The 14,969-nt window shown below is 39.8% G+C and overlaps 3 gene segments (V, D, J or C); 2 read left to right on the top strand and 1 right to left on the bottom strand.

The window, feature by feature from the left end:
- Positions 1-14,969, top strand: part of LOC125905371 (Ig kappa-b4 chain C region-like) — an 89,047-nt gene that overhangs the window by 36,734 nt on the left and 37,344 nt on the right.
- Positions 1-14,969, top strand: part of LOC125905372 (Ig kappa-b4 chain C region-like) — a 74,634-nt gene that overhangs the window by 36,007 nt on the left and 23,658 nt on the right.
- Positions 5,756-6,842, bottom strand: LOC125905358 (Ig kappa chain V region 2717-like). The segment is given in 2 exon segments: positions 5,756-6,208; positions 6,316-6,842. Coding segments are annotated over 2 exon segments (414 nt in total).

Genomic DNA, 14,969 nt, shown 5'->3' with positions numbered 1-14,969 from the left:
CAGACATGGTGCGCCAGGCACTTACTCTTTATACACATTTATCTGCACGTTTCCATTAATTGTGCAGCCGGTGATTATGACTCTGGTGACTGCATGGTGGACTGTGGCTTCACAGGCACAGCCGACTCTGCCTTCTGATCTGACAGTATGTTGCTTTTCTCCAAGTCATTGAGCTCCGCTGATGAAACACTGACAAACCTGGATGTGTGCTCAGATGGATTCAGCTTCTCCTCTCCCTCATCTTCCTCTGAAGACCATTCATAGTTCAATTCAAAACTTATTTTAGGAAATAAATCCATATTTTTGGCTGTTTGACAGTGGATGAATTAATTAGCCTACAACGCAACTGCTGACCTAACTGACACTAACCGTCAGTTTTGATTTGATTGTTGATTGCAATCAGCTGTGAGGTGGAGTGATACATACACAGTGAAATAACCGTGATGTTGTGTCACGGTTTTACTGTCTCTCGACCAATCACATTGCAGGGCCGGAACTAACTGTTGTATAATACATAACATTACATTATTACCCAATTCACAGGCAGATATATACAAATACACTCATACACACATTCACACGAATTCTACTCACTGAGATATTAAATATACACTGAATGTCCATGTTGTATACAGTAACTGATACAAATGATCTAAAAATGCTATGATGCAGGTCTCAGAGCAAGACTATTAGACATGCTACAGAGGAGTGTTGATTGAGGCCACAATAAGAAAGCAGTAGTGATTATTCATTTAGAGTAAGAAAAGGGTGGATAGACTGATCCTCACTAAGGGTGGAACAGTTATGGCGATAACAGGTGTCAGTTTGGGGTTGGGGGAGATCTCACTAAAGTGGGTAAAGGGAGTTCAGGTTCAGTAGGTTGGATGAAGGTTTTAACATCCAGGTTTGTCATGCTTCTCAGCGAATTTATTTTTGCATTGTCAAGTGAGTTGATACTTTTTGTTCAAGATGTCTCAAGGAGTAAAGCTTAATTTAGTTTCTTGGAACTGCAGAGGTCTGCAACAGCCTAAAAAAATTAAACAAGTCATGAACAGAATAAAGGATATAGATTCCAAAATTGTATTTTTACAAGAAACTCATCTTTTAGATGAGGATGATAAAAAAATTAGGAGGAGGTGGCCAGGTGGTGTGTTCACAGCGTCATTCTCATCCAGGGCCAGAGGTGTTATGATTCTTATTCATAAAACAGTTCCATTTCAAGTGAAAAATATAATAAAAGATAAACTGGGGAGATACTTAATAATCCAAGGTTGTTTATTATCAGAAAATCTAAATTTAGTAAATGTGTATGGCCCAAATATCGATGATCCCAGTTTTTACATAGGTTTGTTTCTTACCCTCTCAACATGTGCAGGACAGTTTATAATAGCAGGAGATTTTAATTGCACTCTAAACCCTGGCATGGATAGATCCACAAGAATAGACCAGTCACATAATGGCTGTAGAACAACAATTCATCAATTCATTAAGGAATTAAGGTTGTTGGATATATGGAGAGAATTAAATCCACATGCGAAGGCTTACTCTTGTTACTCTAGCGTATTTCGCTATGTTCTCGAATTGATTATTTTTTGGTTTCTTCAGAATTGCGGTCCAGAATTCATAACTGCTTTTAAGATAATATTGTAGTCTCAGATCATGCACCATGTTGTTTAGAATATATAGATAAAAAATTGACAAAAGACCCAACTAGATTGCATTTTCAGCATAAATGGCTGCAAGATGAAGACTTTGTAAAATATATAGGAAAGCAGATAGATGAGTTCTTTGAAATTAATACTACACAAACATCAGCATGTACAAAGTGGGAAGCATTTAAAGCTTTTCTTAGGAGGTCATATTATCAGTTACACAGGCTCAAAATCAAAAAAGGCGCAGAAAATAAAAATTCTCCAAGAAAAGGTTTATGAGAAAAGTAATCCACAATTGGAAAACGAATTATTGATTTTGAGAGCTGAATATGAAAAGATGTCTGCATTCAGAGCTGCCTCTAGTCTTTTAAGATTAAAACAATCATTTTATGAACAGGGTGATAAAACTGGAAAATTATTGGCAAGGCAGATTAAACAATTAGAAACAAAAACATCAATTACAACCATAATATCTGAAGGAAATTCTATTGTAGATCCTGTAGAAATTAATGATGCCTTTAGAAGTTACTATGAGAAATTATATGATACAAATTCTGAAATTAATTTACAAAACCTAAATAAATTTTTATATGAACAATCTATACCATGTATCCTAAATGTAAATAAAGATGAATTGGAGCTAGATATCAACAAAGAAGAAAAAGGGCATGCTATTGATAATTTGAAATCAGGGAAAAGGGCAGGACCGGACGGTCTTCCAATTGATCTCTATAAAAAAAAATTCCACTAATTAACCCTGATAAGGCACACCTGTGAAGTGGAAACCATTTCAGGTGACTACCTCTTGAAGCTCATGGAGAGAATGCCAAGAGTGTGCAAAGCAGTAATCAGAGCAAAGGGTGGCTATTTTGAAGAAACTAGAATATAAAACATGTTTTCAGTTATTTCACCTTTTTTTGTTAAGTACATAACTCCACATGTGTTCATTCATAGTTTTGATGCCTTCAGTGAGAATCTACAATGTAAATAGTCATGAAAATAAAGAAAACGCATTGAATGAGAAAGTGTGTCCAAACTTTTGGCCTGTACTGTATCTCTTTCCAAGAAAGAAAAAAAAAGATTTGCAGGATTCATATGGAACAGGAGGGCATGACTCCGTCTGTCTTTATATTTACCATTTGATCGAGGAGGTTTGAAATGTCCTAATATATTGTGGTATTATTAGGCTGCACAGCTGAGATCTGTAATGTTATTTTTCAAATAGTTCTCCTCAGACTGAAATGGAGGCTCATGGTTTGAAATTACCTTACATGTATTCAGACACAGTAAAGAAACTACATAAACTAAAATCCAATTGTAAGACACATGATCAAGATATTGTACGAGGTTAAAAAAAATATTCAATAACTGGGAACTGAAACGGGTGTGGGATGGACCCAAATGCAGTACACAGGCGCTCAGAACAGTTGGTAATGACCTTATTTTCACCATAGCAAACAAGGTACATTGCAGATAGAATAAACAGAATAAAGTTCGTTCTTCGGGCTGAAAGCCCTCACATAGTCTCTGGGGCTCAGATGAGGGGAAGAGACGCGGCCGGAGTCGGCCGTGGAACCGCGGGGAAGCTCCTTAGCCCCCCAGCTCCAAACAGTTCAGTTCTCTTTTGGTGTGAGGGGAAGAGAAGTAGCTTACTTCAGCCGATGACGAGGAGGAAGCTCCGTGGCCCGAAGAGCCGGCTGCACGTGCGGAGGTGCCGACAGGGAGAGAGCAGAGGAGTGGTCGTAGCCAGATGAGCAGTCCGCGAAGGCAGAGGCACCGATGGGGAGCAGGCAGGAGGATAGACGAGGCCAGGCAGAGGAGTCGTTACCAGCCGAGCAGTCAGATACCAGAAACGCTGAGGCAGAGCACGAGGTCAGGGACAGAAGGCAGGTGAGTTTACCGGGAGGCAGACGAGGAGAGCAGGTTGGGAACAGGCAGAGTCGGCACCAGGAGATCAGACAGGAGATGAACGCTGGAAAGTCTCGCACGACGCTGAAGAACAATCTGGCAATGAGTGAGCGTGCTGGAGAGGCTTATATGTAGGGCTGATTATGATGAGCTGCAGCTGTGTAGGCAGGTGAGCACAGTTGGGCTGATAAGGTGGGCGTGGCTGGCAGGTAGAGTGGAGCAGAGGGAGGGAGAGTGGAAAATCACTGCAGCAGAGTGACAGGAGGGGAATGAGAGACAGGGACTGTGACAGGGAACATTATCATAGTATAGTCCAATATGGGGCAATCAGTTTTTTGTACCAGGGAGAGCAGATGCAACATTTAAAGTATGGGAATCTAAGGGACTTAAAATGATTCAAGATTTTTATATACAGGACTCAGACACTATGATGTCTGTTGAAGAGCTGAGATCTAATTTTAACCTTAATAACAAGCATTTCTTTAAGTATCTTCAGCTTAGAAATTTTGTAAAAGTAAATCAAAATAATCTGCTTACCAGTCCTTTATATTCACTTCTGGAAAAAAGCATGATAAAGGACAAGTTGAGAAAAGGTATCATATCAGAACTTTACAATCTGTTGTCATCTTACTCACCTGAAAACCCACAGTCTAAATTAAAAGCCTGGAAGGAAAACTTGCAGCTTGAAATTTCAGAGGAAGATTGGGAAGCAGCTTGCACTGGCGCTCATATCAAATCTATAAATACACGTCTGAAATTAATACAATATAAATGGTTAATGAGGATTTATTCAGCACCAGTAGACTTAAACCGATTTGACCCAAATATACCGGATATATGTACAAAATGTACAGAAAACAGAGGGACTTTGTTCCATTGTATTTGGCAATGTAAAAAGGTTAACATGTTTTGGGAAGAGGTAAGAGTTGTGATAGAGAAGGTAATTTCAAAACAGATTTTACTGGATCCTAAACTTTTTCTCATGGGCTTATATCCAAAGAAACATAATTACAGTAAATATGAACAAGCATTTATAGATCTCAGCTTGCTCAATGCAAAAAAATGTATTGCATTATTATGGAAAGGGATTTATAGACCAAGTATTTCTCAGTGGACAAGGCAGATGTTATCAAGTCTCCCATTAGAGAGAATAACTTACATATTAAAGGCCAAACAGCATGTGTTTGAATTTATATGGGGACCCTTCATAGATTATGTAAAGGATTTAGATTTAACAGATGACGTGAGTGAGTAGGTTCCATGGACGATGCAGTTGTCAAGTATATAATTTCTTTTCAAATCACTGTTTTGCATTTTTTTTTTCTAGACATCTGGATTTCACATATGTCTCAGTGAATATACTCCATTTTATGAGTACTATTTTGAGACATGCCGTCTGGAGAGTTCTACTGGCTTGAACAGGAGCATGACTGTTTTTTTTTTTGTTTTGTTTTTTTTGTTTGTTTGTTTTGTGTGTGTGTGTTTGAGTATGTTTTTTTGTTGTTGTTGTTGTTGTTGTTGTTGTTTTGTGATAATGCAGCAGACCTCTATGTTTGCAAACACTGTATGAATAAAAAGAGGCTGTATCTTATAATGCTGGAAAATGAATAAAAATATTGTGGCAAAAGTGAGGGCCATACAGCCCTTATTCTTGACCCTCAACTCAACACTCTGAGAATCGGGACAGCACAAGCACTTCGCAAGAGTGCAGATTTTTGAGACTGAGGGTTAAGATTGAGGGTTAAGATAGGAATTGGGATTGGGCCTAACTTCAACAAAGGACATGACATGAAAGAGATCAAAGGACAGTCTCTGTCTCTTAGTGCCTGCCAGCAGATTTGACACTTATGTAACACACATATATGTGTAGATAAAGTGTCAATTATGTCTTTTGTATTTTTATAATTCCAGGTGATATAAAGCCTGTTTACATTTGCATGAGTGGCAGGAGCTCAGTTTGTTGGGATTTGGCTTGGGAACCACTGGGTCCCCAGTTCAAGTGCCTGTACCAACTGAACACAGAGTGGAGACTGGGAGCTGAAGAGCTGTCATTGAGCAAGGCACCAAAGCCTCAACTGCTTCGGGCACCTATCAATGGACAGTCTCCTCATCGCTCCATTAATGCATGTGTATGGGTCCTGTTTGTGCATGTGTCTGTATTTTGGGCCTGTGTGTGTGTGTGTGTGTGTGTGTGTGTGTGTGTGTCTGTGTGTGTGTGTGTGTGTCCTCAGTGAAGTGCATCAGTCTCTGCAGTAGCTTCCAACTGCAGCAGTCAGCTCAGTTTCTGTTCAGTCTGACTGAGGGAGGTTTTTGTACGACGCTTTTTCACTGTGTGAACAACCACTGACTGTTGATGACATGAAAACTCTGACAGTAGTAAACTGCTGCATCTTCAGTCTGGACTCCACTGATGGTCAGAGTGAAGTCAGAGTTTGATCCACTGCCTGTAAAACGATCTGGAATCCCTGATTCTCGAGTGCTGGCATAGTATATGAGCGGTTTAGGAGTTTCTCCATCTCTCTGTTGGTACCAGGCTAAATGGTTAGAGCTATAAACATCCTGACTGGTTCTACATGTGATGGTGAAGGAGCCTCCCACAGCAGAGCTCACTGCTCCAGGCTGAGTCACTGTGACCTGACCTCTGGACTCTGAGGATACAGAGACACAAACATAAAGCAGTATCATGGTTTTGTCAGCTTCATCTCAGAGGGACAGATGTTGATAGAGGAGAGGAGTTTGATTCTCTGGACTTTACCTGTGAAGCAGCAGCAGAGGAGAGTCCAGATGAGGACGGAGATCAAAGTCATGTTTTTGATGAGGAGGATTTCTGTGGCTTCTGTTGTCATGAAGGACAGCTGTCAGTCATCCAGTGTTCAACTCTCAGGACTATAAACTCTCCCAGAGCACTGGAGCATGGTGCTGCTGATGCAAAGTGGCTCTCTATGGAAATGCTCTGACTGACTCCAACAGGGACTTGGATTACTCTGATGATGCTGATTATGAATGGATCACTCACTTTATCAAAGTATTGATTAGGAATGTGTCAGTGATCATTTGTATGTGTCTGTAGTTTGTTCGATGAGCAAATTTGTTTCGGAATATTTCATGAATTTCCTCTACCATACAAATCAACTTCACAGTGAAACAATTTTACTCTTCAACAAGATTACTACTTTTCAGTTATCATAATCGACAACAAACAAAAGTTCATAATAATCATTTATGTTTGTCAGAGTGTATTGGAGAGTTTTTCTGTAGGAATGTTCATATGTCTTAGCAGTCTGTCAGATAGAAATATTCTTAAACTTTCAGTCCAACTACTGGGTCAAAGAATCTCATAGGTTTTATTGATCTTTCTCAAAAATTAACAATCTTCACACAATGCATGTCTTGAAAGAATATCTTCAAAGATGGCTTTTCAGCAGCCATGTTTTCTTTATATTATGTATTTAAAAGGCAAGAAGCAGTAGTTGCCTTTCCATTTTGTTTGTAGACATATTTTGCATTAAAAGACAAAGTTAGTGTTTGAATGAGAAAATCGAAAGTCCATTGTAATGAAAATAAAACATGAAGCTAGAAGATAAATCTTTATTTCTTACTTTAATGGTTAAGTTTCATCTTGCGTGCTTGTAGGTTTAGTTCAGTGTGTCAAAGTCAGAGAGCCGTGTCTCTCTACAGTGAGAGGTTTTTGTACGGCGGCTCAATGAGTTTGTATCACTGTGATGGACTTTTGGTGGAGGAACCAGACTGGATGTTGGACCTAAGTTTCTTCACAAATACTAGATAAACTGTTTTAAAGTTATGTTTAGAAGTCTGTTTTGTAATGTTTGCAGTATTTATGTTATTTCTTATGTCTGAAGTCAGAGCAGCTTTAATCAACATTTCTTTGTACATTTTCATCATACTTGAAGTCAAACAGGTTGAAATGTTAAAGAGATGAAACTGCAAACCAGTTTTACAAATGTTTATCAAGATTATATTCTTAATGTTTCTCCTCAGTGATAACTATTTTTTTCTAATAATTTCAGAATCAACTTTTATAAATAAACAAACGGTGACTGATTCATGTGGTTTCAAATTTTGAAAATCTTTTGAACAGTTTTAATGAGAATTGACATCAACATAAAGAACATTTGATTGTAGGTAATGCAGTAATACATGCAGTTTTTATGTTTGCACAAAAATGCAAAATACATTTTACTAAAGTAATGTATCGTCATTGTTTGGGAGGAAAACATTTAACAATTTGTCTAAATTCTGATATTTTATGTCCAGTGTAGTTTGATATATTTGAGGTCATTCTGTATGATGATTCTCTCTGTGCTGATTTACATGAGAGGCTTCTTAAAGGGAAGTGAAACAATGTGTGAGTGAGTGACTGATGGAGCAGAAAAACCATCTGACAGAAACTCCTATGAAAGGAGAAAATCAACTCTCACAGTGTAAAGGTGTTCAAGTGTCTGATGTTTGATTGACAGCTGTGTGGTCCCTGTCCTCTAAGCTGATTGGTGTCTCCTAGTTGATGTGCGTCCCACCCTGACGGTGCTGACCCCCTCCAGTGAGGAGCTGCAGCAGGGGAAGGCCACGCTCATGTGTTTGGCCAACACGGGCTTCCCCTCAGACTGGAGTCTGGCCTGGAAGGTGGACAGCAGCAGCAGCAGCAGTTGGGAGGAGAGCAGGAGCCCTGGGGTGCTGGAGAAGGACGGCCTCTACAGCTGGAGCAGCACCCTGAGGCTCCCTGCAGACCGGTGGAGGAAGGTGGGCTCTGTGACCTGTGAGGCCACCCAGGGCTCCCAGACTCCACTCTCAGAGACACTGAGGAGAGACCAGTGTTGCCAGTCCTGACCTGACTCACTGGGACTCTGCTGCTGGTTTTACTCTGCTACTGCTCTTAGTCTGCTCTCTGTCTCTCTCATGACGTTTCAGTGTGAACATGTTCTTGCTTGTGTTGATGGTTTCAATATCTCAAAGCAATAAAGATTTGATCAAATGTATCATATGAGTGCCGTCATGTGACTTCATTTCTTGGACATATGTTATATATTAGGAGCATTACTCAAACTAATGCACAAAAGCCACAACAGTAATGAGTCTTTCTTTTCCAGACTAATTTTAATGGGTTTCAGACTGTGGATATTCTTCTACTGCAGTTCCAATAATAGATCAATCAGTTTCTTTTCGTAACAATACACATGGTTAGACCATGTAAACAGTAAAACCCAGAGCTCTCTGTTATTACTGATGTCTGTCCTTGAATACATTTCACCTGTTTGTGTGTTGTTAAATTCTGCCTAGACATTATTGTGCAGATTTTAATTCAAAAGTCTTAACAGTCAGAGGGTTTTTGGGATTACAAATAAAAAGCAGTGTATCATCTGCATAAAGTCACATAACATGAATTTTTTTTTTGAGATTTTCCATTATATCATATTGAAATGAGACACAGTAACTTCAATAGAGGACATGATGTGAAAGAGATGAGAGGACAGTCTCTGTCTCTTGCTGTCTGACAGCAGATTCAATACTTATATGACACACATATTTGTGTAGATATAGTTACATCAAGTCTGTCACTTATATCTCTTGTATTTTCATAATTGCAGATGATATAAAGCTATTTTTTCATAATATACGTGTACATTTACATGGGTAGCAGTAGCTCAGTCTGTGGGGACTTGGCTTGGGAAGTGGAGGATTGGATTAGAGTGGGGACTGGAATCTGAAGAGGTGTCATTAAGCAAGGCCCCAGTCCATAACTTTCTCAGGGCGCCTGTCCAACAGCAGCCCCCTCACTGTCACATCTCTCTATTAATGCATGTGTATGGGTCCTGTTTGTGCATATGTCTGTATTTCCAGCCTCTGTGTATGTGTGTGTGTGTGTGTGTCCTCAGTGAAGTGTATCAGTCTCTGCAGTAGCTTCCAGCTGCAGCAGTCAGTTCAGTTTCTGTTCAGTCTGACTGAGGGAGGTTTTTGTACAACACTTTTTCACTGTGTGAACACGCACTGACTGTTAATGTAGTGTTGACTCTTAAAGTAGTAAACTGCTGCATCTTCAGTCTGGACTCCACTGATGGTCAGAGTGAAGTCAGAGTTTGATCCACTGCCTGTAAAACGATCTGGAATCCCTGATGCTCGAGTGCTGGCATAGTATATGAGCAGTTTAGGAGTTTCTCCATCTCTCTGTTGGTACCAGGCTGAAAGATGGTAGTTGTTCCAAACTTGAACATCCCTACTGGTCCTACATTACGTTTAAATTAAGGATGAGTACCGAAACCCGGTCCTAAATTAGCCCCGGAGCTAAATTATTAAAGACCGTAGTATTGATCAGCGCGAACAGTATCGATTCTTTTGGGCCGGCGCTGATCTCCTCCAGACACTCACATACACACATACACACACACACACTCACACACACAAACACACTCGCACACACACTGACGCGATTCGGTAACCAGTGAACAGCTGAGTGGCCGCGGTGGAAACAAAGTGAAGATAACTTGAAAATGACTCGAGTTGACGGCAGCTACACTCGTTACTGTAAGTGACATTAACCCTTAGTGAGTAAGAAGCCAATGATTTATCAACACGTGTTCAGCAAGCATAAACATGTAAACATGTAGACAGCGATATTCAATATGCTCCGTCCACAGTCTCTCATCCACCAACACTATGGGCTCTAGTTTTGCAGACCGGGCGAGGCGGGGGCGCAGCGCACCTGCGCTTCGCCAACTGAGTGTAGCCAGGCATTTTTTGCAAGTTTGGCACACCGTGCGCCTGGCGCAGCTACTCCTCTTTCCCACCTCCGTTCCTCCTACCTGCACAAGTCAGAAAGAGGGAGGAGAGAAGGCGTGGAGTGGGTTTTACACACATCACACCAATCAAATGAGCCCCTCTCCTCGCCCTTAAATGCGCCGCGCGAAGGCGTAATGAGAGTTTACTCAATTCGCCATGGCAGAAGAGAGCAGCAGTGTCAGATGGCCAAACGTCTCCCAGGAGGAAACTGATGTTTTGGTCTGGGAGGTCCAAGCTGGCAGTGTCCGAACATACGGAACTGCTAGCAGACCTCCACGGGCTGATGATGCAAAGGTAGCCTGGGAGGAGGTCACCACAATTGTAAATCAATGTTGCGTTTCTCTCGTGCGTGCGCTCTCTCTTTCTCTCTCGCAGTCTCACTCTGTTTCTTTTCTTTTGACTTTTCTAAGATGACAGATGCTGAATATATACTCCCTATCTGATGCTGTGGCTGTTTGTGGTTGGCTGAGAGGGACGTGAACTCATTATTTTGCAGCTGTGTTAATCAAATCAGGTTGGGTTTCCATTACGCGTGCCAAACGTGCCAAACGGTGCCAATCCCCTTTGATCTGACATCAGATGTGACGGGACAGTCGATATAGAGATACATTTATGTGCTGATTGCAGATAGTTGCATTGAATAGTGTTTTTTTGGGTATTTATTGCAATGTTAATGTGCCTGATATTCTGGAAACCTGCCTGTGAGGTTTTGGTGACGTGTGCGCACTGTCCGCCGTTCAGCCAAACTTCGGCTTACACCGGTTGCGCTCCGCCTGTGCTGACAGTAGACCTTGTTTCCCCCCTTACGCAAGGACAGCACACTAGTTTGGCTGATAGTGAATTGTTAGTTATAAGCTCAAATGACAGCTGCTTGTACGTAGACTAACCTAGTTTGACCCTTATCGTAAAATACTTTTAAACAAACAGCCCCAACTCTCTCCCAGCACCTAACCAGCCAAGCTGGAGGAGTCAAGTACAGGGCACACGCTGAATCATCTACGTCATCACGCGAATTTGAATACATTTTCCGCAACTTTGAGGTGCTGTGGAAACACAAACCACACAGATTACCAGGAATTATTTTACCCAGGTAAACAAATTCATGGTAATAAAAGTTCCTGGAAATATTGGTGGAAAAGGGGCTTATCATAATATGTTTCATTGATAAAGTTTTGCTGTATGTTGTAACTTATTATATCAAAATGATAAAGACCTTTTCATCAAATCAATGGTTTTCGTGTGTTCTTGTACAAGAACAGACTTGCTGTCTAAATGGTACCCTAAAATACAAAAGGATTTATCTCAGTTTAAGATGTAAATATTGCTTGGAAGTGTCTTTAAACTATGAGTGAATGTAATGCCACAATATTAACACAATAGTAACAAAATATTCATCTGGTAATCATTATCAAATTATGACCCACACATGGTAGAAGTAAATTCAGTCTTTATTCCAGATTCCTTAAAGCTTTTGTTACTGCAGAAACTGTATTATTATACTAACTGTAGAAGTGGTTTTAGAGATGTCTTTAAAGTTTAATGAATCTGAGTAAACTACAAATTCTGAGAAGAATGAATTGCATTCGGAATATGAAGTAGGATATCATCAGCATATTATATCATCATAGTATCAGTTTCAGCAGTGTAATCTCAAAAATATAACATAAGTAATGTTTTTACCTATGAACACATGGTCATTAAAAACATATGTGTATAGTTAAAATCAGGCTTTTAACTGATCTCTTTATTTATCTATTTTAAATTTCTTTTATCAGGCTTTTAACCGATTTATCTATTTGGGGTTTTTTTTGTTTGTTTTTTAAAATGCTCTTACCCTTCCTCTTTTTATGTTCTTATCTCATTTAATCTTTATCTTTTGTTATTTTAGTTAGGTTTTAGTTTTGATGCATTTTATGTCTCTGTTTTAGATCATTCTTACATAGCTATTAACGTAATTTTATGAGCTAAATAGCTGTTTGTTTATTTGGTTCATTTTATACTTTTTATCCTATCCTACTGTTTTAGTCCCTCAGTGTTTAGCTCCAGGGTTCAGCCATGTCTCTCTAGTGAAAGGTAGTGTGTGTGGATGTGAGCTTGTGGGTGTGGGTGTGTGTGGTGTGTGTTTCATGTAAACAAACTGATTTTTAAATTATATTTGGAGAAAAGTAAAACATAAATACTATTATCTTTTTACAGTGTAAGTACTATTTTCTGAAATTATTCTACTATATGGACTTCAGTGCAGGTCAAACCTCAAAAGTGTCTCTAGCTTCTGTGCAGCTGTTGAGTCAGATCAGTTCCTCTCTTTTTGAGGGAGGTTTTTGTACGACGCTGTATCACTATGTGAATGGAAAGCTGTAGTCTTGCTGACAGTAATAAACTCCTGCATCTTCAGTTTCAACTCCACTGATGGTCAGAGTGAAGTCAGTTCCAGACTGAGTCCCACTAAAACGATCTGGTACACCAGACTGATGGTTTGCAGCCAAATAAATGAGAATTTCAGGAGCTGCTCCAGGTTTCTTAAGATACCAATTTATTGGTATTCATTGCGCACGCCTGAACTGGCTTTACATGTGATAGAGACAGTCTGTCCTCGAACAACAGACTGAGATCCAGGAGAGTCAGGATGATTTCTCCTGATGAATCTGGAAAACATGAAAAAGAGCAGAAGGGTTATTGAGACAAATCCAGTTTGGAGAAAGACGATCAACATCCAGACAGAAGAGTATCATTTCTTTAACATGGAGAACAGATGGAAGAAGGTAAATGCTGCTTGTTTCAGTGTTTCTCCATCATAGCAGAACATCATTGAGGTGAACCTGGTTGCATCCTGAAGCAAAGTTTTCAGAAGAGAGTCTCACCCTGAACATGGAGCCCCAGGGTGGCCAGCAGTAGAATCAGTGACATCATCATGGTGCTGTCAGCGTGTCAGTGGCTCTGAAAGGCCTGGACAGCCACTGATCAACACTGGTCTCTTAACAGCAGGGAGCAGAGGCAGGACACATATGCAAACACACAGAGTCAGTCAGCTGTAGCTGTCCTCAACATATCATGGTGTTCATCTCTCAGTGGTGACAGCATAAATTATTTCTATGTTTCTCTACATAGTGGGGCATGAAAGAATGGCAACATTTTGTCACTGATATAGTGTGACATAAAAAGGTTTCACACCAGGACACTGATTTTGTTTTGCTAGGCATCATGTTTATTCTCTTAGCGAAGGGATTAACGTTAATTTAAACACTTTTGAGAAAATGGAAAGCTCCAGTGTCTTCAATTAATACTTGTCGTAAATTTGAAAAGCAGAGGAAAGTACATGGAAGAGCTGCTTCAGTTACTGTCCACATTATTAACTAGAGGAAGGGAAGCTGCAGGTTTTTTCATGTATAATTGAATATCATCTATGTAGAAGATGATTTTACTATGGTGTTATTTGAAGAAGATGTTTGAGATTTTTATGTGTTTTACATCTTTTTAAAGTTTAATTGTTTAAGTGTTCAGATGTTTCTATTTTATCATCTGTTCAAACTGCCCTCAGAAATATAGATGCCACTTTCGAACAGACATTGACTCTTGAGCAGCATTTGAAGTGTTTGATACACCTCTGTACTTTTCAGTCAAGATACAATATAAAATGTTGTGTAGGTGTGCCTCAAGCATAGGCGTCATTTAGGTATGGCGAGGTATGGTAGCTGCCATACCTTGGAATCGGGAGAAAAAAAAAAAGAGAGGTTCTGTAGTCATCTTACTTGTGAGTGTCCTTCATATTTGTTGCAAGTGATCAGATTTGATAGTCTGAGGCGCACTGGCTGGTTGTTTTCATTGTATTGCACTTAAATAGGTCAATAATATGCTCATCAGTGAATACAAGTGTTAGTGAATATCAGTGTTATTGAATGAAATTGTTCGCCACTTCGCTCCTCCGCGAGTTATGATTTATGTGAGTTATCTGTGTGTTGTAAAAGTATTTTGCTCTGCTGCTGTAGACAGCCTGTCTAAATGATGTCTTGAAGCCTGTCTGATTGTATGTGGGGTTTTTTCTTCATGTCGGCATGTTAAGCTTGTATTTTTGGTCTCTGGAGACACTCCAATAAATTTGCCTATACAGTATTGTACCGAATTGGCCTTTGTTTTACTTTGTTTCATACACCAGACCCCTTGGATATCTTCTAGAAATGAGCTTTTATTTTGTTTATTTTCTGTGAAGTTAAACACATGACTAATGATAATTAAACCTCTGCTCGCTGTCCGTGGTGCTGAAATATGCGCCGAAATAGGTCCGATGTTTTCACTGCTCTCACCAAGTCGTACATTACATGCAGACATTAGGTATTATGAATGTGAGAAACAGCTTCATGTCCTTTTAAACAGTTTTCAATAGCATAGTATGTACTTCTGACTGGTCAAAAACCAAAGTGAAGTTTTATATAAGTTCATATTTTTGAAACTCCATCATCAGTAGCTCTGTGACGTCATGTCATATTGCCATACCTTAGCTTTTGCTGAAACGACGCCCCTGGCCTCAAGCTTAGATGAAGATTTCAATGCACTTATGTATTTGTCCATTTACTCTGTTGTTACTGTTTTGCCATGTCTTTCACATCCATGCATCACTGA

Source organism: Epinephelus fuscoguttatus, linkage group LG17, assembly GCF_011397635.1.
Source record: "Epinephelus fuscoguttatus linkage group LG17, E.fuscoguttatus.final_Chr_v1".
Taxonomy (NCBI): domain Eukaryota; kingdom Metazoa; phylum Chordata; class Actinopteri; order Perciformes; family Serranidae; genus Epinephelus; species Epinephelus fuscoguttatus.
This window is presented reverse-complemented; position numbering and strand designations above follow the sequence as displayed.